This window comes from Mustela putorius, unplaced genomic scaffold (assembly GCF_011764305.1).
Source record: "Mustela putorius furo isolate JIRA1106 unplaced genomic scaffold, ASM1176430v1.1 tig00003898_pilon_pilon_pilon, whole genome shotgun sequence".
NCBI lineage: Eukaryota > Metazoa > Chordata > Mammalia > Carnivora > Mustelidae > Mustela > Mustela putorius.
In genome coordinates this window covers 9,445,651-9,469,329 of record NW_025422047.1, presented here as the reverse complement: position 1 = coordinate 9,469,329, position 23,679 = coordinate 9,445,651, and the positions used below count along the sequence as shown (strand labels likewise).

Below are 23,679 nucleotides of genomic sequence, written 5' to 3'. Positions count from 1 at the left end.
GCAGAACAAACACAAAAAGATGTACGTGGATAGCCAGGGTCTAAAGAGCAGGTGAAAAACGAGGCTGAGATTCTTACTTGGAAGATATCACCAAAGCAGCAAGAGTTGCCACTCAGATTAGGAGAAGGTAAAAGCCTGAGTCTTAGATCTCACCTAAGAGAAAGAAGAGTAGTCAAAAGAGGGAAAAGGTAGGGAAAAAAAAAAAAAAAAGAGGTGGGAAAAGTGGTGGGGAAGAGAGGAGTAGGCAAATCTTTCCATTTCAGACTGAGAAACTGAGGCCCTGGGAAGTAAAGAACACCTCCTGAGCAACAAGGCTGTAAACCTCGGTCAATGATCTCAGGAGACCACTGTTGGCTGTACCTGTGTAGGTGGGGAAAGTACAGGCTGCAGAGCCTTCGGAGGCTCAAAGAACTGCAACCTGTCCGTCTGCTTCCACGTTGAGGCCCTGGTACCATGGCATCAGTGCTGGGTACCTGGTGTGGGGGCTTTTGGGTGCAGTCATCCTGGATCCAGCACAATGCCGTGGGCCGCTCCAGTCCCTTCTGGGCCTCCAGCAGCCTCTGCTTGCTGATGATTCTCTCTAGCTGGAAGAAGGCCTTTCTTCGCCGGATGTCCCGCCGTGCTGCCCGAAGTACTTTCCGGCACCCAAATTGCAGTCGCACCTCCCTCTTCTGGCTTCGGACCAGTGGGGATAGTGGAGTCTCAGGATCTGCCTGAAGCCAAGCACCAGGTGGCACACAGGCCTTGAGTTCTTTCTCTGCCACGTGGTCTTGCTGCTGCTGCAAGCCAGCTAGCCAAGTTTCTTCTCTGAAGAGCCACTCCTGCTCTGGGAACCAAAGACACCTGTGAGAGAAAGTCAGCACCTCCCTCCCTGCCTGTGCAGCCTAGACTCAGACAATTCTGGCTGTGGCTGGACATTAATGGAGGCAAAATGCTGGCCAGGCACCCAGCACTTGAGAGCTACCCAGCCCCCTTACCACAGGGCTAGGGAAGGAAGCCCCCAGGCCTTAGCACATGCTGGCGCAGGCAGCAAAGCATGGATAAAATGTGCATGTGAGGAGAGAGCAGGGGGCCCATCACTCTGAGGGGCAGTAAGGAAGCTAGCTTCCTTATTTTTGCTTCTAGCCCCTCATAAGAGCCTCTGGTTTCTAAAAGAGGGGAGAGAACACCTAATACCAAAGATTCCATCATATCACAAAGAAAACAAAGGAGAGAATACAGAAGGATGTGGAAGCATGAAAATGAAGAGATGAGAAGGTGAAGCAGACATGGTGAGCAGTGGGCACCTACTGTCTTTAATTTGCCGGCTGATGTGCGCCTGGTCCAACTCCAGATCCTGCTTGGCTCTAATCTGTCCTGCTAGGATTCGCTGCCTCAAATCCCCCACGTAGTGCTGCTGCTGAATCTGGGCCCTGCGGGGCGCCTCTCCAGCCCTCTGTGGCTGGTGGTCCTCGTCACTCTGCTCTTCCAGCACTCTCCTATCACAGAGGGGCCGGGGTTACCCAAGTGAAATGCAAACCCAGTTCAGGACAAACCAGTGGCAGTCTAAGCCTTCCTGAGAGCCCTGAATTCAACAGAGCAGAGAGGGCTTTGAACTTCTGGCAACTTGGGACACACAGGCATGCTGTCACAGGCAGTTCATGATGTCACAGTGCAGGAGGGGAGAATGGTCTTTAGACTAGCATATTCTTAGACTGTGAGTTGACCAGAAACACAGGTTCATTCTGGTTAAGGAAAATGACCAGGAAAGTAAAGCAGCTTTAAAAAACACAAACATTTTAATTAAATCAAGAATATTTGTCCTTTAAAAAAAGAATTAAAAACTTAAAACCTGCTGGAAACAGTAGAACAGAAGCTCCAACAAACACTGTGGGAACACAAAGTCTCCTACATGTTCAGAGATTGTGACTCTATCTCCATTTTATGAAACAGAAACCCTCTGTGAGCTGGGAGTAGGAGACAGCCAATACAGAGAAGAGAGAATTTATATGTACACCACACCTGTGTGTGTGGCTGGAGACCCGGAGGAGAGCTGGTCTTCACTCGAGGGCAGTTCTCAGTGAATGAGCCCAAGAATAGGGTTCAAGAGTTTTAGACTTCTATCATGACTTTCAGAGATACACACTGAAATACTTACTGGTGAAACAGTCTGGGATTTATTTAGACCCAGCTGGGGGAGAACAGGGGAGAGTGGAAAGGGAGTGAGTGAGGATATAAATGAAACAAGATTAGCCATGCTTTGATGACTGGTTGTGTATTTGGAATTGTCCAGAATACAAAGTTTGAAAAGAATTCTAGATTGCAGTCATGCTTTATACTGCAGGTTCCTGTGTGGCCATGGATGAGATACAGTCTTCCTCTGAAGATTGACAGCTTCTACCTGTATGGCTTTTCCCTTGGTCACACATGGCCTCTTTTGCAAGGACCTCACAGCAGGGTCTCTCCATCTCTGTCATTTGGGTTTCTAAAGGAGTCAACTGCATGGGCCTTCTGGGTTGTAGAAATAGGGTGTGACTGGGAGGGATTGGGTTGTAGGAGTAGGGTGTGTCGTGGGCTAACACAAAAGACCCAATCTGCTCTCCTTTCACCAGCCCTTAGCCTTCATTCCAGTCCCAGGATGCCAAGCCTCTTCAAGGCCCACTTAATGACTTGACACTAGATAGTCTGAGCAGTAGTACTCTAGGGGGTTCATTTACCTGGCTTACATTTACTACTTTGTAGAACAGAATGAAATCACAGAGGCGTATCAAAGCAGAGGTCCATAAACAATAGCCTGTGAGCCAAATGTGGTCCACTGCCTGTTTTTGTAAATAAACTGTTACTGGAAAATTCATTCACTTATGTACTATCTAGGCTGCTTGAGAAGCTGCACACAAATTTATGGCCCACAAATACTAAAATACTATCTAGCCCTTTACAGAAAGTTTGCTGCCTCTGTCGTAGAAGAGATTGTGATTTTTTAATACAGCCTTCAGAGGAGAGTGAAGGATAAATGGGGGAGGGGCAGAGTATGGGTAGGAGGTAGCAATCTCTTCCCTGGGAAGGAGGCTATGAGGTGACTCAATCTACAATGGGTCCAAGGACGTGGGACAGGCCCAGATATTGAGTATGCTCTGGGGAAAACTGGTGCTGACTGCTGTGGCCAAAAGGCCAAATACACACAATGGAATGTACAGAAAAGAGGAAAGGCACCCTTTGTCACATGTGAGGCAAAAGACTAGGGACAGCAATTAGGACGAAAACCAGTTAACACCAAACAGTTAGAAAAGGCTGCTGATGGGAAACATTTTGTACATGCATTACTGCTCCAAATTTTGTCTGACCACAGATATGGCTGAATTACAAACATGACCATTAAAGTCTCTTAGAAGAACCCAGCTAAAGCTCAGAACATCAGATGCAAAGAGCAGGAAGGGCATCTTTATTTTTAATTCCCAGATGGTATTCACAACTTCCTCCTCTCCCTGTCTCCCAAATCCTCATATTCACAATTTGCTTCTCCAGAGTAGACAACTCCCTCTACCCCTCCCCCAGCAGCTAGCCAGTCACCTTCTGCAGACCCAGTGCAGCTTGCTTCCCAGCACCAACAAGACCTGCAAGGGGAAGCTGTTTGGAATGAGCACCAGAGACACAGCACATTCACCCGAGATGCCACACGCCAATAGACTGAAAAATGGCTCCTGAGCTAAGCACATCAGTCAGATGTGCTTTTCCACCCAGAAAACAGGTGGAAAAAAAAAATACCAACCTCATGTTACACATCTGGGTAGATTATTACTGGCGAGTCTTCAGTTACCTGCCAGCCAAGGACCTTTATCAGATGACTGCCCTTCATCTTGGGTGGCTCCAGCATCTCCCTGCTGCTTGCTGGACTCCACCACATCCTCCCGAACCTTCTCTCCCAGCCCTCCCAGCTGCTTCGAGGCCTGACAGCTTCTGCAGCAGTGTGTACTCACTGAGGTGGCAGTGGCAGTAGCAACAGGGTCTCCCAGGCTCTAAGCACTTATCGTCAAGCCCCCCAAATTCCAAAGGGGAAAATGCAACAGTTTTCAAGGACAAACTCCTCTCTGGTCTACATCACTACTGCAAAGGGAAAAAAGAGGCAGGCTGGCCAATCTCCTCTGGCTCTGGAGTTGGCTCCAGCTTTGCAGGCTCTCCATGAGTGCTCCTCCAGAGAGAAAAACGAGGGAAGAAAATTCTAGGACAAAGAGAGGCTTTAGAGCCCACCCCACCGGAACAGATGAGACTCTCATAGAGACACAGTCACGAACCGAGTCTGGGAGCCCAGCTGACAACATACAGTTTTCTCCTCTCTCCTGGGTTCTCTCCACCAGGCCCCATTCCACCTCACTTCCACCAGGGCTTGACACACAGATGCTAGCTACTGGAGCTGCGTAGGACCGCAGGCTCCTGGAGCTGGTGCTAAAGACTGGAGGCAGCGAGTGGGAGAGGCCTGAATTCTCCAATCTCTCTCTGTCCTCTCCAAATGAAAGGGTGTATTCTTGGTGTTGCTGAAAGGTCATGTCAGTGCCCATGGGCTATAGAGCTGAAAAGACTTTAAAAAGGCAGTGTTCTCTAGAGTGGATGGGTCAGTTGGGACAAGGTGGGAGGCATGAAAATGAAAGGGAGGCTGTGTACCTGGACAGCTCTACACAGGGGCCTCTAGCCACAGGGCTGGCAGCATCAGGTAGCAGGCAAAGCACTCTGTGTGTACTTGCTCTTTCAAAACCTATCACACAGATCTCTTGGAGACAGATGGTGGTATCCTTACTTAGGGTGAGCCAACAGACTTGGAGACTCAGTAACTTGCCCAGGGCCACAGAGCTTTTATTTCAGAAAATCAGGACATCAGGCTGCCTGGGTGGCTCAGTCAGCTGGGCGACTGCCTTCAGCTCAGGTCATGATCCCGGGGTCCTGGGATCAAACCCCATGTCAGGCTCCATGCTCAGCGGGGAGCCTGCTTCTCCCTCTCCCTCTGCCTGCTACTCTGCCTGTTTGTGTTCTCTGTCTGTCATATAAATAAGTAAAATTTCTTCAAAAAAAAAAAAAAAAGAAAGAAAGAAAGAAATTCAGGATGTGATGCAGCTTTATCCAACTCCAATACGACTTTTCAATACCACAGCTCGTTAACTTGCAGAGCTGTTCCCTATATACCTGTGAACTCTGGGAAAGACAGAGCTCCAGTGTATCTTCCCAGCAGAAACCTGACCTAAGACAAGGCCTCCTTTCATGACTGTACTCTGACAAAACAAAAGCTCCAGCTGCCCCTTAATCCACCTTGGCCTTGATACACTCCAGTTGTGTCACCTCTCCCAGCTTCCCTGTCACCCCACAGAGTCCTCTGTCATGCAATACTGGGGCAATCTTGCCTTCAACTCTGCCTCATCCTTTGGTCCTTAGGAGCCCACATGTGAGGACTTGCCTGCTGTTTATGCTCTCTGCATCACAGCACTTCTGCTCCTATGTCTAATGTCCCTCACCACCAAGATCAGACCCAAGACTGTCGTTAGCTGCCAGCAAATACTCCTGGCCTGAGAACAGAGCAGCTATATCTCTCGAAGGCACCAGGGGAAAGGGCCATCAGAACCCCCCAGAGCTCCATGTTCATGATGCTGGGCAGCCTCCCGATACCAGTGGTCTCACAGACACTGAGTCTCCTGCTGGCATTTTCTATAGAACGTCCCCAGGTCAGAGACTACTTTGACTTACAGGAAAGATACCCTTTTCCCAGTATCTGACTTATGAGACATGTAGATCTGGGAAGGGCATTCTATGTAGAATGGATCAATGACTATGAAGAAGAAAAGTGGTTGCCACCAATCACATAGAAAATTCTGACTCCAAGCTTCCATGGTCACAATGCAGGCGAAGTGGGTTTGAGAGGGTAGAGTCCTGAGATATTTGCACATTGTTCCAGGGGTTTCTGACCCTCTTATGTGTAGTTCGGGACCCTTGGTATTGAGGGAAAAAAAGGATTCTGAGTCCCACACTTTCTTTAAACACCTAGAGGAAGCCATAGTCCTGGAAGTTGACACACGCTATGAGCTCACAGGCAGTCCAGAATTTAAAGGGGAACACAGGGAGGTAAGTTCAGAAGCAGTTTCAAAGATATGTGTGAACAAGTCACATTCAAATCCTGACAGAAGAAAGCAGCCATAGTAAATATCAAATGATATACTCCTTCCAGTGATGAAGAAAGTTACAATACTGAACAGGAAATGAATGAGGGCCAAGACTGCTTCCTTGCCAAAAACAAGCTAAGCAGCTAGCTCGGTTCCCCTCAGTCACTTGTGCAGGCCTCACTCAGAGCTTGGCTACTACACTCACCTCCCTTATCCAGCTCCATGTTGTAAGAGACCAAGAAGTAAGAACAGTAGGTTCCACAGTGGAAGGAGCACATGTTTCTCACCTTTTCTTCCAAAGCAAAGGGCAGAGACCCAACCGGGAGGCGGTGACATCTCCATCCAAGTCCAACCATTCCAAAGAGCCACTGCCACCGAGAGCCTCTCCGACCTGGGAACAAGGAAGAAAGCGGTGAGGCTGCTCTCACCACCCCCAACTCAAGAGAATGAGACAAAGCTCAACCTTGTCCCTCAAAAAGGAGAAGCAGGGAGGCTGGCAGCCAACTTGAAATCGCAGCACACTCACCTGCCTTCTCTGCCGCAGGACAGCGGCTTCTGCAGGGTGGTTGAATCGGAACTTCTGTGCTTTCCCCAGGGTTATGACTGCTCCTGTGACAGAGACAGGTAAGAATTAACCAACAGCTCACATTCTGAGTGTGTATTACAAGTAGGGCACCCTTCGGGAAGACAAAATCCTGCCCTCAACAAGTGGATAACTTAGGTCTGAGTCAGTTAGAGTCACTGGATATTGCACAGCATACGTACTGAATTAACAAAATGAAGAGGAAGAGTTCTGCTACTCCAACGGAAAGCAAAATGAGTTCCTGGTGGAATAGTGAGGGAATGCTTAACATTAGATTAACAACAGTAGCAATAGTAATAGAGTAACAATAGTAGTAATAGTAATAATGATAATGAGAATTCACTGGGTGCCAAGAACACTGTGAAGAACATCACATGAACTAGCTCATTCCATCCTCACAATAATCCTCTTACAGCTGTTTTACAGATGAGCAAACTGAGGTTCCAAAACTTTCCCAAGGACACAGTTACAAATTTCAGACAGTCCTTCTCCTCCCTGACAGCCTGGAATTCAGGCTTCTTTGTTTATGGGAAGAGGATGGTATTAGGAAACCTTCACATCTCTGAGCGCAGAGGCTGGTTTTCCCGTCTTTAAAGTCTGCTTCCCTGGGCTCTCTGGGTTTGGCCCATGAAAAAGGTGGGAGTCCATCCCTCATCCTGGCATAAATAGAGTTATAAGCAGTTTTACCTTGGGTTAAACGACAGGAGGCAGTGACCTCCCGGCCATTGACTGTGCAGCGGGCCCCCCGGGCAGGTCGCAGAATGACTACCCCACAGGCACTGGTGATAGTGCAGTGGTCTCTCTCAATCCATTGCCCCTGTAGGACTATACAAGAGATGGGGGTCAATGGGGTGGGAGACAACCCAGGGAAACACCCCTTCTATGAAATCAGAATCGACACCTGGAAGATCTTACATTATGGTAAGAGAGGAAGAGCCACCACCTGAAACCACCCAGACCTGGATCCTCCCACCATGTGGGTCTCCTCCTATCATGTCCCTGACCCACAACCACAACACTGAAGCAAAACAGGAACAGCCCCTTGATCTTCAAAGATTCCTCCTCTCAGGTTCCTCTAAAGAGACAGTTCAGGCATGAGTCATGAGTACCTGCCACAGAGTCAGACCCAAATGTTCTATCACTTACCAATGTCCTGTTCCTGGTCTGAGTCAATCCTTCCTATTTTTGTTGTCCCCTCCTAAAGGAAAAAAACAAATCTTTTTAAACAAGAATCAAAAGGGACACAGCCTGCCCCCAAAGCAGAGTCCACTTGTTGGAGTGTTATCACTGTCTTCCCATACCACTCTGGCATTTTCCACACCAGTTCTCAACTTTGGTCCAGGCTGTTCTGACTGCTCTGCCCACTCACTGCAGCCCAGGAAGCCTCTGAGAAGGCAGTGGGGGGGGGGGTATAAAAAAGCAGCACCAGTTCTTTGCAAAGTCAACAAGTATTGGCAAACTCCCTTCTGTCCCATAGCCTTAGGGAATAGCCATGACCGTTGGTCAGAGATTCTCTAGTCTGAGGAAGTGGGCACATAGGCAGAACTCTCCTCCAGGGACTAAGGTTGGTGTGGTTTAAGTTTAGTCCATTTAATCTCAAAGAGGCACATGTTCTATGAAGATGTATGGAAGCACAGGATCTTTACCTTCTTGGTCGACAGATGAAGTTCAACAGACACCAGATTCTAAGAAGGGTAAAACACAAATAGGAGAAAAGCGTATCTAGAATCAAAAAGGACTGGAAGAGTAAACGAGAGGAAGGGAAACTGGAGTTAGCATAAAGGAATCACTGGGTTAGTAGAAAACAGGCCTTCTGGCGCGTGGATTATGGCAATTCTTTTAAGAATACATGCCTCTGTTTGTGGAAGGCAACAACATGACAAATGCTGAGTTTAGATACATGTTTATCATGTACTGAATAACCAGTCACTATGTCCCAGGCATTGCGCTGAATGCTTTATAGACATCTCTTATTTAATCCTGAAACAACCTAAAATAGTTATTATCCCCCTTTTTATACATGAAGAATCTGAAGCTGATGGGGAAAGTTGCCTATGGAACCCATATACTAAATAGGAGAGCCATGGCTAGAATTGATGTTTCTCTGGGCCTGAGCCCATGTTTGCCTATCCTCACCGCACCACCACCTCCCTGGTAGCTGATGTTTTTGAAGTGACCAGAGAGTTCCCCACTAGGTTTCACCATTAGTAGTCAGAAATGGGCGGTCCCTGCAGCTCCCCCAAAATAGCTGGTGTAAAGGCAGTTTCCTCGAAGAAATGAACGAGACTATGACCTTACTGGGCTTGCACACGCAGACAATCAGAGCCCCACCTTTTCTGCTCAGCCACTGAGGACCACACAATCAAATGGACGTTGGCCCCTACAAACACTATGAAACAAAACTGAGGAAAAGGGGTTAAGACCCCTCCTACCAGTTTCTGGTCAGCCCTGATGATGAAATGCATTCCTTACAAAAAGATAAGGTCACAGCCTATCACAACTCCTACATCTACAGGGCAGAAACCATCACAAATCCCAACGGCATTCTCATTTTACAAGGACTTAGTTGATGTCTGTGCTTGCTGCCCCCTCTGCTTATTTATGTAGGAAGAATTAATGGCACAGGGCAGTTATGAGAATGAAGTCCAGGATACCACTAACCTGTGCTCTACCCACCCTTCCCTCTGTCCTCTTCCCACCCAAGGTACTTGGGAAGTACCCAAGGTGACCAAAGGGAAAAGAGCTTCCTGAGCATTGCTAGGGATTAGTTCCATGTCTTTAACCAAGACAGCAATGCAAACACACAGAGAATCTTGAGCAATTACTGCTATACCATTGCCCAAACCAGGATCTAAACAAACAAAAAGAGAGAAACTGGGTACATAAAATGCAGAAATGCCAGGATTAGAACTGGACTGAACCCTCACCCTTCAGGTTCACTGGAAATGCATCAAGGAGGGGTCACCACCACCAGCGCACACAGACTCTGCAATGAAAACCAGCACTCCTACATTCGGAGGAGGCCTGCACCCATCTCTCGCCTGATTCAATCTCAGTCCTGTCCTTTAACCCTCTGATGCCACCCTGAGCTCTACCACTTGAATTCTAGTTTTATCTGCTGGCTCCACATCCAACCAATACAGCAGATCAGTTCTACTCAAATAGTAACCATTTTAATCCACCTGGTCTTTTCCTAACCTCCAACTTATCCCCTTGGTTCTGCTTAATAGAAGAATTGATAGCCTTTGGTATTTAGATCTGTTTTTTAGGTAACAGCCACTTCTGCCTGAGGCATTTTCACTGAGCTAATTTACATTCACCGTGTTGAAAATGAGCTACTTTAATTTTTTGAGAGGCTTGGTCCCTGATATGGACCCTGAGGGCTCATCCTAAAATGAGCTCTCTTAACATCTCACTACCAGATATACTACAGCGTTAGGAGCCTGAGTTCTCCAGGGGTAAGAGCAGCATTATGTATCTCCCATAAACTCTGTTCCTTTCAATTGGCAGCTGGGAGCAATTCGGAGAATGAAGATTCGATTTGCAGTGAGCATAGGGATTTTGGCCACATAAAGTATGTTCTGCCAACCACAGGGATTGTCCTTCTACGGAGACACAAACATTTTGATAAGTACAGGATATGATGTACCTACCACTGGGGACTGACTCTCAAAATGCTTCATTTAGAAATGGTGACCTGCCTCTCTGTGACAAAGAACCAGGTGATCCAGGCCTTGGAAGGCAGGAGCTTCCTCCCCTTGTTCCAAATGGCTGGTGGTGTGCCCTCCCTCACCGTGCTGGCCCACCAGCTCTTTGGGCTCTCCCTCATGCTTTCTTTAAGCTTTCTGCATCTACTTTCATTCTCCTCTCTTCTTTCCCTGGTAAACCTAGTAACGGAGAAGCAGGAGGTACACTTTTTGTTGACTTGAGAGTTGAGAAGTGGGGAGGTGTTAGAAGGAAACTGTTTTAGATCTTGATTCCCCCGGTAGCCTCTGAAAGCTGTCTGTGAGCAGAGCTCTGGAGTGCCCATGGGATTTCGAGGTTAGGATTTCACTTCCATTCCTGCACTCTTGTGCTTCGGGAAGCCAGAAAAGGAATATAAGCAGCATCTTTCTTACTTTAAAATGAGGAGATTAAATCACAGAGAATCAAAGTAAGTTATATAACAGCAGCAGTGGCAGCCACAGAAAAACAAATAATTATTCTGATTTCCAATCTTCTGCTCTAATTATACAAAAGCAAATGAATCATAATTGGTTGGCTAGCCCAGTTTCCTGGGGGCAAACCTGAAGGCAGCTTTGTGGCAACTGGCTCAATTCACAGATGTGTAGCTGCTGTCCTTGACTTCTCCCTTTTTGACCTCTGGGACCAGTGGCTCAGGAAAAGAGGGAATGCACCAGCCTGCTCACCTTAAGGTGATAGAGCACGACACCTGTGCTGAGTACGTCGTCTTCCAAGGCCATTAGATGGGGCAGGCTGGAGTCAATGACCACACCAGCCCTCCTCCTGTTGATGTCCACTCTGTAATGTTCCATAAGGGCCTTCCACTCGTTCCACTTCTGGGTCCAGTCTTTAGTCAGCTGGTCTATCTGCAGAGATGGAGGAGGTGGTTTTAGGCACCACCCCGCCCATGGAGCAGACTTAAGGTCAGAAACCATCCTGGCTTGATTCCTCGTGGCATTCCTTCCTCACTTTTCCTCACTGTTACAATTCAAAGCTCCACAGAGGCCATTGCACCTCCTCTGTGAGCTGTTTTCTAACATTTCTCCAATATGCAAGTGTTACTTTTATAAATAGAAACTCCCTCAGTAAATGTTATTTTTAAAGTTTTCTGCAACAAGCATGTATTGTTTCTATAACTTGACAAAAATGCCATAAATTTTTTTAATTAATTGAGATGTTAGTTATATGTTTATAATTTCCCTTTCCCTATTCCTCTTCTGTGTGATTCATACTGTGAGATCAAGTTCTACATCAGGCTCCATAGTGGGTGTGGAGCCTGCTTAAGAGTCTCTCTCTCCCTCTGCTTCTATCCACTCCCTTAAAAAAATAGATGATAGAGATAGACAGATAGATAGGTAGATATATACAGCAAGTTACAGGCCTTAAGATAAGGCCACCTGGGGAACATGAATGAACAATGTTGAACATAAGGTGCTTTTCTCTTCTTTTGGTGGAAATGGTGGAAATGGATGCCCAGGCAGGAGAGTTATCCTGGGAATGGAAGAACTGAGGAAGCAAGAAAAGGACCTGAAAGACAAGTACTTCTCTCGTAAAAGGGATACTTGAGAAAAAACAAAGTATGTCAAGTTTAGGTCCAAGTGTTTTACATACCTCAGAAATGTTATTTTTAATGTTATACTCACTGAGTTGAAGTTTGCAAAGAATGAGACTACAGGGTACCCATGAAGGGCTGAGTTGGATGAAGACCTGGCAGAGGTGAGCAGCAACACACTCTGGCTTACAGTTTAGCCTGCCTGCTCAGCTACCTGGAGGTACCACTGAACACACCTCCCCTTCTGGCTGGCTTTCATCACCTACCTCCCTTACTGCCTAAGGTCAAAGGCCAGCAAGTGGCAGATTCAAACCCAGATCTGCCAGAATGTATAATGTAAAACTGCTAATGAGCTTGGAATGATTTTGACTCTGTACTTCATCTTTTATGTATACAGGAGTGATATTTTCCTTTTTCTTTCTTTTTTTTTAATTTATTTTTTCAGTGTTCCAAGATTCATTGTTTATGTACCACACTCAGTGCTCCATACAATACATGCCCTCCTTAATGCCCATCACCAGGTTCATCCATCCCCCCCAACCCCCTCCCTTCCAAAACCCTGTTTGTTTTTTCTGAACCAAAAATCAGAATGTATATTTAAGCATTGAATTTTTGAGAAATGTCTGGATATGTGATGTAGTCCTAACATTTAGTTTGGGTAACAAAATACTGACATATCCAGGATACTTTATAATGTATAATGATGGTGCAATAGAATACTGGGAATTGGGACATTTGGGTTGTGGTATCTAAATGTAACCTGTCACCAAATAATGCCTGCCACTTCTTCCTTGTAAGTGCCTCCAGAAATCACCATTTAATCTAACCTTCCTAGATGTCTTGTCCTCACCTTCATGGAGTCACAAAATTAGTCTCTTTCCTAGTTGATCTCTGTGCTTCCAATTCATCCTACACACAACTGTCATATTAATTTCCCAAGATATACCTCTATTATGTCACTAACCTGGTTCAAGAAGCCATGATTAATACTGTGAATGTCAAGTTCAAACCTCCTAAACTGGCCCTAACCTCACCTCTACCACTCTCTGCCATGAATATATATTCTCATCCACTCGGTCTTCCTCACACTGTGGGCTTCCACATGGCTGCCCACATCAGTTCATTCTTTCAGTTCCATGGTCTTGCTAAGATTATCCCACCTTCATCCCAAATGCCTAACCCTTTCTTCCTATCTAACACACTCTACCAATCTTTCAAGATCTAGTTCAAGTTCTCTAGCCTTCAGCCACATCACTGTGATGCTGATCCTGAAAATTCCAAGCCATAATGATTTCTTCCTTCCTTAAGCTCTTTTTATATAACACATGTAGTTCATTACATTTAACCATTCTCTAAATGTGTTTCCAAATAGAGTTCCAAATAGAACTTCTTTTTCTCTCTTGAAGCATCATGCTGAACACCTATTTGGTGCTCAGTGAACACATGTCAGTCAGTTCATTTACTGACTGGAAAATAATTTTTTTCCTAGGCTACTGTCCCTATCCAAAGGAAGTTATCATGAACCCCTAAGAGAACAAAACAAAGAAAGCCAGTTACCAGCCCCTAAGGTAAACTCACTCTCCACTCAAAGCTCAGTGAATACCAAAACTGTCTCTAAATTAGATAGAACCTCTCTGTCCTCACAAGGGAGCAGCCATGACTCAGGAATAATGGAGGGAAAGGAGATCTACTACCAAGGTGATGCAAAGCATAATTCAGTCCATCCAATTCACCCACCTTCAATTCATTCTGGAGAACCAACTCCTTCAGATTCTCATCCTTTTCCTCATTCGATGGACAGTAGTTTCTCTGCATAAAGAGAGAGATGTGCGATGTGGGTCTCATCCTTATTCTTATGAAGGAAGATAGGGGTAGATAAAGACTTTATCATTAAAATCAGAAACAAATCAGAAACTAAAATACTGGGGATCATATTAGTACAAAGAAAAAAAATTCAAAGAAATTTTTCTGGAGGGCCCCATTCCCTGAATCCACCTACACACAGAAGGAGGGCCATTTAGGCAAATGCCCTTTGGAAAACAAAGATGATATAGTGGGGATGCCCACCCCATCTGAAACTACTCATGTCTTGTCTTTGTTCCTGCCTCTGTTCTACAAGTGTACCTTAATTGAAAACATGGAATGCAGCAGGGCTCAGATTTTATGCAGAAGAAAAGCAGGTTTGGGGGAACAGAAAAGTTCTAAGTGCCAGAATACCAGTTCGAAGCTCAGCAGCATGGCTTTGAGTCTTCCAATCTCTTCCCTGAGTTCTCTGATCAGTTTTATATTTGCATCCTGAAACACAAAGAACTTGGTTTCACAAAGACTGATATCAGGCCCCCAAAAGCTCTAAGATGCTACACAGAAATAGTTTGGAAAAAGTGGTTTATTACTTTGGAGTAACTTCTGAGGCAGTCTTCTCAAAGTATGGTCCCAGAACCACATCACCTCCACCTACGAACTTGTTAGAAATGCAAATTCTGCACCCGCAATGTACTTAACCAGAAAATCTTGAGGGCTCGGGCCTACCTGTGGTGTAACCAACCCTCCAGGAGGTGAGCAGGAGGGTGACAGGTAACACCAGTGCCAGCACACGTGTGGGTAGTAGATGTTCATCTTCCTGCAGTGCAACCACATTTAGTACCTACCTAATCACATGGCCCTTTAGAACAGTCCACAGACAGGCTATATAGGCTTGGCCACCAGTTTGTGATCCCTTCCCTGAAATTCTTTGCTGAAATTGCAAAGCACATAAGGAATTTTTTAAAGTTTCTCACTATTACTCAACTTTTCAAAATGAGTGAGTTCCTTATATGCCCCTTTTAGACTGAAACAGAGAACTCACTGCAGTTTGCACAGAAATAAATAAAATACAACCATGCATCCATGTAAACTCAAAATAAAAGCAGAAAACACAAAAAATTTTAAGTGATCTCCCTTAGGGTGGCAGTGGTACACCAGAGATCTTAAAAGGAATGGTCTCAAAGAAATATCTAAAATAATTTTAAAAGGTAACTGAATGAAGTCAGTAGAGATATGAGAGAAGGGTATGACACCGAAAGAAAGAATTCCACTCTGTCTTCATTTGGCAAGGTCAGGCAAGTTGGGGTGAGGGTGAAGGGAGAGAAAAAAAAGAAAGAAAGAAGGAAGACAAGAGGAGGGAAGGAAGGGAGGAAGGAAAGAAAAGAGAGAGAGAGAGAGAGAGAGGAAGGAAGGAATTAATTAATTTTAAAAATGAGAGACTAAAAGAAGTTAGTGTAAATGATACCAGACCAAGACTTCAAATGAAGGTCTCACCTCATTTACCCGTGGCTTGTTGATGATGTGTTTGGCATTGGATGCATATCTCAGGGTGCTCATGGTCTCACTGTAGCAAGTGTGTGCAGGAGACACAGCTGAGGTAGAAGGAGAAAGTTAGAAACCACGCCAAGCCCTTCCAACCCAGCCTGCAACCACATGCCTTACTGCTACCGTCCATGCTATATCATGAGACCCTTAATGAAAGGGGTGGTCACAGCCCTTTCTCTGAGGCAGAGTACTAGTCCCAACAAGATCTAGCATCCCACTCACTAGCAACCATGATAGTTTTGGAGTTGCCCCCAAGACTGTCCTTCAGCAGCCAGGTCAACACGGAGTCCCGGTACGGGATGTAAGACTGCCTCCGGGAGGACCCCACTCCACTGCTGGTCCCAGACAGAGAGCTAGGAATCCCACTGTCACCACCATCACTGGCTGCACTGTTGAGGCTCTGGCAGCTGCTGAATGCTTGAGAATTCTGGGCTTTAAAGACAACAAAATAATAAAAGTGGAAGAAGAAAGGAATTGTGAAACACGTGCATTAAAACAATGGCCGAAGAACACAAATTTAAGTATCACACTTTGTAATCCCTCTCTGCATGACAGAATAGTACAAATTTCAATCCTGAATTAGCCTTTGGGCTCAGAACACAGACTGTGACCCACATGATTTTTCAGTCTTCCTTCTTGAAATGAGAGGGTTGGGATGATGACCACACAGGGGTCTCAAGTGCAGACAAAAGAATATCCATTTTTATGGCCTCGGTCAGGAGGTAACTTTATAAAAAGAACCTTGTAAATGTCTACCCCCATTTTCATAAAATGAAAATATGTGAGCTATTTTCCAGAGTCTCCCTCCCACTCTGATAATCATCTATCAGCAAAATACCTAAGGTGGAGATGACAATTCCCAGAGTCACAAGAGACTTGTTGATATTGGCTCCTTCAGTAATGCGGTCCTTACAGTAACTGGGATCTGCTCTTTCACTGAAACAGTCAATGAAAAAAAAATAAAAGCAAAGAAGACACTGTCCTTGAAATGCTGTTGAAAGACACTATCCATTATGCTGTACATTATATTAAAAGCCCACATGATAAATACTTTTTAGAATTCACTACCAGGAAAAGTATTACCATCTTGTAATAAACTGGCATTTCCTCCACTTCTTGGGCAATGGAAATCAAATAGTTCATTATCTTTTTTTAATTTTGGATGCCAGAGCACTTTTAGCTAACTGTAATGCTCATTTACAGTAATGATATTAGCATCAATATACCCAACCTTTGTTTTAATTTCACCTACTAATGGCCTTATGGTATCTGTGTCATTATCTGTCAACGGTCTTAAATTCCTTTTTTAAGTCAATGGGAAATATTAAAAAGTCATACTTCCAGGAGTCTGACACAGTTTCTTCCAGACAGCCCTTCATTTTTCCCCCCAAAATGCCAGAGTTGCAGCTGACAGAGACAATACTTCATTTTTAAGGGAATGATGTACCGTATTAATAATTTAGTAGTTTTAAAATAAGAAAATTTGCTCTATCTCATCTCACACTTTTTTTGTGACATCTCCAAGACTTTCTTCTTTCTGGATATACATGTGACTACAATTTATGCTTTCTTCTAATACTTAGAAGATCATATCTTCTCCTCAATGAAACAGTATTTTAAAAGCTTTCTTTCTTTTTTTTTTTTCCAGTAACATACCGGCACACAATCAATATTAAGACAGAGAAAAAAAAGTGTATTAACTCAGTTACTTCCCTTTAGAGCAGTGTTTTTTTGGTCTTGGCTATACACTGGAATCACCTGGGGAGCTTCAAAAATCACTGATCTCTGCACTGCCTCTGACCTCACTATTAACACAAGTTATTTGATCAGAGGTGAAACTAAGGCAGAGAATTTTTAAAGGCCCAGGTGATTTTAATAGGCAGCTAAGATTTAGAACCCTTGATATAGATTTTTTTTTTTAGCCCCTGGAAAACTATAATTTCTTAAAATAGCATTAAAAATTTTTTCTTTTGTCATTTTCTCAGGATGATTGAAATGTGAAAAAGGATGGAACAAGTTTATTCCTTGTAAAACGGGCAAGAACAAGGTCATTGCCAAGGGATTAATTCCCCTTGGCTTTGAAATCCTAATTACCTGCCTGCTAGGTCCACAAGGTTGATCTTGCTAGCAATTTCAGAGGGGAGGTTGTTCTCCAGGATTGCCTAAGGGAGAAAAAACATTTAAAGTTTGTCATTTGGAAGACAGTGTTTTGGGTTTTTTTCCCCCCTTAGAAGCCCTCCTAAACAAGGTGATATTCTGGACTTTTAGCCAAAACACTCAAGAAATCTGTATTTGAATGTGCCCTGAACCAGATGAGCTCTCAAAGTCTGATAACTCAATGAGTAAGCCCTGAGTTCTTATTTCATTAAAAATATGAGCAGGACTTCCACACAGTAAATCCCCACAAAGTCTTATGAGCACAATTTTCAGAGGTACCAGAAATTTTAATGCGATTTAGCAGGTAAATGCTCAACTCCCCTCTTGGGGGCTGACTCTCATCAGTAGAGATCCACAGTAGGTGTGGGGCCCCTCTCAGGGTTTGCCTCTCCTTAACTGGAGTCACAGCATGTTAACTCACCAGGGCAAGCACTCTACCTATGCTCTCTACTCAGGGGCACCCAGCCCTCAAGAGCAAAACTATTTTTCCTTTTTTTAAAAGAAATTAAGTGTGGGGTTTTGTTGTTCCATTTTATTGTGCATCCATCACCAAAATCCAGTTTTAAAACATTTCCAACAATCCCCTAAATTCCCTCAAGTCAGTTTGCAATCAAGCTCCACTCCCATCCCTATGCCTAGGCAACCACTCATCAACTTTCTATATAAAATGTGTCTTCTCAGGATATCTCATACAAATGGAATTACACAAGGTCTAGCTTCTTTCACTACTTAATTATTTTGAGATTTATCCACAGTGTCGCGTGTATCAAGAATTCACTCCTTTTTTAACACTGAATTGTATTCCACTGTATGAATATACCAGGTTTATTTATCCATTCACCTCTTCATGGACATTTGGGTTATTTCCAGCTTTGAGCAATTACAAATAAAGCTGCCACGAATATTTTGAGTACAAGTCTCTATATGGACATACCATTTCTTTTCTCTTGGGGAAAAATAGCTAGGTGTGGTTTTAGATTATAAGGTAGATATATGTTTAAATTGTTAAATTCTCTTCCAAAGTTGTATCACTTTACATTCCAACTGGTAATATAGTGGATGAGAACTCCAGCTCCTATATGTCAGGTCACAAATTAGTATAATCCTCTTTTCAATTCTAGCTATTTTAAAAAGCAGATAGTGGTATCTCATTTAAATTGCACTCCCTTAATGTTTAGTGATTTATGCATCTTTTCAAGTGCTTAATTGCCATCTGTATATTTTCTTAAGTGTTGATTTAAAACTTTTGTCCACTGTTTTGAGTTGCTTTCTTACTATTGATATAGTTCTATATATATTGTGGATACAATTCCTTTATCAGATGTTTTACATATACATTTTCCCTATCTGTGATTTTTCTTTTTGTTCTCTTAATAACGTCTTTCAAATAAAAGTTTTAAATTTGGATCAATGGTAAATTTCAATTTGTTCTTTTGTTCAGTTTGTATTTTTAGTGCCACATCAGAAAAACCTTTGCCTAATCCAATATCACAAAGATTCTCCCAAGTTATCTTCAAGTTTAATAGTTTCAGGCCTTACATTTATGTCTATGATCTAGTTGGGAGTTAATTTTTAGATAAAGTCAAGGTATGGATCAAAGTTGTTCTATTTGGTTTGTTTTTACTTTTAACATATGGATATCCACTTATCCTACCAGCATTTGTTGAAAAGATTACATTTTGCACTGAATTGCCTTTGCAAGTTTGTGAAAAATACTTGCCTGTATACATATGGGTTTATTTTGGACTCTCTTCAGTTCTGTGGATCTATTTGCCTATCTTAACGTTAATGTCACACTATTTTGATTAGCCTTTTATTTTTGCTTTAAAAATCATTATATTAGGAGCACCTGGGTGGCTCAGTGGGTTAAGCCTCTGCCTTTGGCTCAGGTCATGGTCTCAGGGTCCTGGGAACAAGCCCTGCATCGGGCTCTCTGTTCAGCAGGGAGCCTGTTTCCACCCATCCCTTTGTCTGCCTCTCTGCCTACTTGTGATCTCGTGCTCTCTCTCTCTCTCTGTCAAATAAATAAGTAAATAAATCTTAAATAATAATAATAATAATAACTTAATTCCTATAAATATAGAAAGTTTACTGCAATATATCTTCTTTTCATCTTCACTTCTTTGTGCTTAGTGTATTATGTATGACAATGTATATATATATATGATATATGTAACACAGCATTATAATTATTCTTTTTTTTAAAGATTTTATTTATTTACTTGAGAGACAGTGAGAGAGAGCATGAGAGGGAAGAAGGTCGGAGGGAGAAGCAGACTCTCCGTGGAGCTGGGAGCCTGATGTGGGACTTGATCCCAGGACTCTATGATCATTACCCAAGCCAAAGGTAGTTGCCCAACCAACTGAGGCACCCAGGCACCCTATAATTATTCTTTTATACAATCTTATTTTTTAATAACATTGGAAGAAAAATAAGGAAGAATATATTTATGTAGCTTTTTATATTAACCCACATATTTCCTATTCTTAGCACTTTTCATTCCTTCCTGTAGACTTAAGTTACTGATACTGCTTTCTCTCAACCTGAAAGATTTCATTTGATTTTCTTACAAGTTACAGTTGCAAGCAATGAATTTTTTTCTTCTTATTATTTTTTTAAATCTAGGAATGTTCTTATTTCCTCTTCATTTGGTAAAGTTAGTTTTGCTGCATATACAATTCTTGGTTGACAGTTTTATTTCCTTTCAGCACTCTGTCTTCTGGGGTTCAATGACCATTAATCATGTAATTGTTTTCTTATATATCATAAGTCATTTTTCTCTAGCTATATTCAAGATTTTCTTTTTGTCTTTCAACAACTGACTGTGATATATCTAGGTATGGATCTTTTTATGTTTATTTTACTTGGAGTTCTTAAAATACTTGTATCTGTACACTAATGATTTTTAACAACTCTGGAATTTTTTTGGCCACTATTTTTCGAATTTTTCTTATGTCTATTTTCTCTTCTCTTTCTGGGATCCCCATTACATTTATGTTAACACAACTGCTGTATGTTAACAGGTCTGTAAGGCTCTGTAAAAAAATTTTTTTGAAGATTTTTATTCACTTGACAAGAGACAGAGAGAAAGGGAACACAAGCAGGGAGAGTGAGAGAGAGAGAGGGACAAGCAGATTCCCTGCCAAGCAAGGAGCCAGATGTGGGACTCGATCCCAGGACTCTGGGATCATGACCTGAGCCGAAGGCAGATGTTTAACAACTGAGCCACCCAGGCACTCAACTCTACATTTTTCTTTAGTCTTTTTACTCTCTCTTCTTCAAACTGAATGATTTATTTATTTATTTTTAAAGATCTATCTATCTATCTTAGGAGAGAGAGAGCACAAGCAGGGGGAGTGGCAGGTAGAGCAGGCTGAGGGAAAAGCACACTCCCTGCTGAGTAAGAAGCCCGATACAAGACTTCATCCTAGGCATTCGTTTAACCAACTGAGCCACTAAGGTGTCCCCAAATTGGATGATTTCTATTTGTCTATATTCAAGTTAGGTAGTTCTTCTGCCATTCTCCTATCTGCTCAAGTCCCCCTACGTTTTTGTTTCAGTTATTGTACACTTCAATTCCAGGACCCCAACCCTATTTTATCTAACAATTTCTATGATTTTATTGAAATTCTGTTGAGTCACTGGCATTGCTTTTTCCTTTAATTCATTAAATATGGTTTCCTTCAGCTCCTTGAACATATTTATATCAGTTGCTTTGAAGACTTTGTATGCTAAATCAAACATCTGGAGCACTTAGAATCAGTTTCTACTGACTGTTTCCCCTCCCTTTATGACACTGGTTGCATTTTCTTATTTCCTTTTGCACGTCTAATAATTTTTGGTTGAAAACTAGACCTTTTAGATAAGATATTGTAACAACTCTGAATTCTGAATTTTTCCATCTTGAGGGTCGTAGTGGTTGTTGTTTGGTTTCTCTGGTAACTTCCCTGGGCTAAAAATTTCTAAATTCTGCTTCTCGAGCAATATGTAGCCAAAGAGGTCTCTGTTTAGGTTTTTTCCTTTGTTTTTAATTCTAAGCTTGGGCTTTGGGGGGCCACCCTCTGTCTGCATAGGTGAGTGTATGACCAGCAAAAGACTGGTCAGAAGTTATAATCAAACACCTTGAGCCAATAAGATCTCTATTCTTTTTTGGTGGATCTATGTGCGGGCTGAAGAATGCATCAAAAATTCAGTTCTAGGTTTAAGTTCTGCTCAGTATAGGATATGTGAAGATCTTATCAAGCCCACTATGGCTGCATCATTTTCCAGAACTCCCTATTAAATCCCCAGTTAATCTGCCAGTTCATTTCTTTCCTGAAACAGACTAACAATCTCAAGCTAATGGAGTCACTGACTTCCTTGTCAGCTTGCCACCAAGACCACCATTCTGACAATGGTCCAAATCAAGTGAACTCCTCTAGCAGTGGTAGCAACAAAGTTGCTGGTTTTCACTGCCTTCCATTCTCTGATTGAACTACCTCACTTACAGAGACAGGTAGGGATGGGAACAGCCCAAGGCAATACACCACAGATTTGCACTATTCTTACCTGTAATTCAGTAGTTTTCTTGAATAAATGTCTTGGTTTATTATATGACTCTGGTCTATTTTTAGAGCAGAGAAGTAATTACTTTGACATTTTGTCCAGGTTTACAGTTTGTGGGGGGGGGAAAGGATTTGTTGATCTACTTATTCCTAGTAAAAGTAAATCTACATTTTAAGAGAAGTAAATCGTCATAACAGAAGTAAATCTTCTATATTTTTATTTTAATGCTTATTTTCATTTCAATCTTACTTCTTGTTATAATGCTCATACTGATCACATAGATATAAAAGTACATTAAAATGTTATAAGTAAAATATAAGTTGAAGATATTTTGATTAGTCTTTATGAAACTGCCTCTACCCCTTCTGGTTTAGAGCTTAGTAGATTATATGTAGGTCCTCCTTATAACATTAGGTCAAAGTAGAGGGTCTGTAAATGGAAAGTTAGGAAGAAAGGAAAAGAAATAAGAACACAAGAAAGCAGTCAAAAGGGACAAGGAAAGGAAGAAATCTAAGCAAATAAAGGAGTAACCAACCTGTGTATAGTAGATAGTGAAGATGGCATGGGATCTGCTGCTGGCCTCGTGAACATGAGTAGCTGCTGTGATTCTATGTACATAAAGGAAAACAATTAGGATAAGTATTGTTTATCCACAGCGGATCTTTAATGGGGAAAAAAAGAAATGTTAGTGCCAAGGTTCACAGGTGAGAATCATAAAACACCCATATTTAGTCCAGTTTAGTTAGGAGAGTGATCCAAAGATGGCAGAAGCATCATTCTAGGTACTGATATCTGAGAATAAAATGCAGTGTAGCTTCATATTAAACCACGTTAGAACACATTTTAAGCAATAGAAGCAAAAATCAGTGTTGAAAAAGGGGAATACTAGAGTGTCATCAACATGGAAGAATACCCCTAAAACAGACCCAGTTAAGTAGGACAAATGGAGGTAGAAAGCTTGCTGGAGAAGCATCAAAGAGAAAGTAAAATGTGAGTAAACACTAAATATTCATCTTACAGTGTCAGAAAAGAATTTGAAATGAGATCTTCAATTATGTCAATGTCATACTTAAGCCAGGTGAAATTCAAAGTCTTCTTCAGAAATTCATTGCAATATTAATCATATTAATCCTTAAAGTCAGAAGAGCCTTGCCTTCATCTAAATCTAAGTCAATCATATTTCAGCTTAAGATCATGTCATGGACTTCTGTCCTCAGAGGAGCTGGAGAATTTAAGAAGAGTCAAACTCCAAAGTCAGGTCTCAAGGATAGAGAAGGTGAAGCCTGACACTTCAAGATCAAGGAACCCAGGGTATCCTGAAGACCAGGGGCAAGTGCCTCCAGGATAGTTCTATGAAACCCAAGGAGTAGAATGTTAAATTTAAAGGTCTTTCTTTACAGTTAATTAACTTGGACTTGCTACTAATAGGATAAAAAGAAGACTAAATCCCAACGTTTTTTCCAGGTAAAAAAGGCTATTCTTTCAGGCATATACTAATAACAGTCTGGGTATTTCCTAGTAACTAAAAATATGCAATATTATCACAATTAACAATAGTTTATAGGAAAGTTTACAGTGCTTATTCATTGCAGATTCAAAACAGTCTTTCGGGGGTAGCATTTACAAGTATGCAAAACTAGAAGAAAAA

General features: G+C 42.6%; 1 protein-coding gene across 7 annotated transcripts in view; it reads right to left on the bottom strand.

Annotated features, from left to right (window-relative positions):
- Positions 1 to 23,679, bottom strand: part of STARD9 (StAR related lipid transfer domain containing 9) — a 123,054-nt gene that overhangs the window by 33,151 nt on the left and 66,224 nt on the right. For 4 of the 7 annotated variants that reach the window (XR_006602893.1, XM_045067859.1, XM_045067857.1 and 1 more), the window contains 15 exons: positions 22,567 to 22,639; positions 17,423 to 17,490; positions 16,167 to 16,264; positions 15,551 to 15,760; positions 15,278 to 15,375; positions 14,198 to 14,275; positions 13,718 to 13,789; positions 11,115 to 11,294; positions 8,352 to 8,390; positions 7,852 to 7,903; positions 7,393 to 7,530; positions 6,649 to 6,731; positions 6,410 to 6,513; positions 1,291 to 1,478; positions 361 to 826 (listed from right to left, as the gene is read on the bottom strand). Coding sequence is in view for 6 of the 7 variants with exons in the window: in XM_045067859.1 (XP_044923794.1) it covers positions 361 to 826; positions 1,291 to 1,478; positions 6,410 to 6,513; positions 6,649 to 6,731; positions 7,393 to 7,530; positions 7,852 to 7,903; positions 8,352 to 8,390; positions 11,115 to 11,294; positions 13,718 to 13,789; positions 14,198 to 14,275; positions 15,278 to 15,375; positions 15,551 to 15,760; positions 16,167 to 16,264; positions 17,423 to 17,490; positions 22,567 to 22,639 (1,947 nt within the window). In the remaining variant the exon portion in view is untranslated. Of the gene's footprint in view, positions 1 to 360; positions 827 to 1,290; positions 1,479 to 6,409; positions 6,514 to 6,648; positions 6,732 to 7,392; positions 7,531 to 7,851; positions 7,904 to 8,351; positions 8,391 to 11,114; positions 11,295 to 13,717; positions 13,790 to 14,197; positions 14,276 to 15,277; positions 15,376 to 15,550; positions 15,761 to 16,166; positions 16,265 to 17,422; positions 17,491 to 22,566; positions 22,640 to 23,679 lie in introns of those variants that run through there. The other 3 variants (XM_004751207.3, XM_045067860.1, XM_004751211.3) reach the window with 3 other exon arrangements.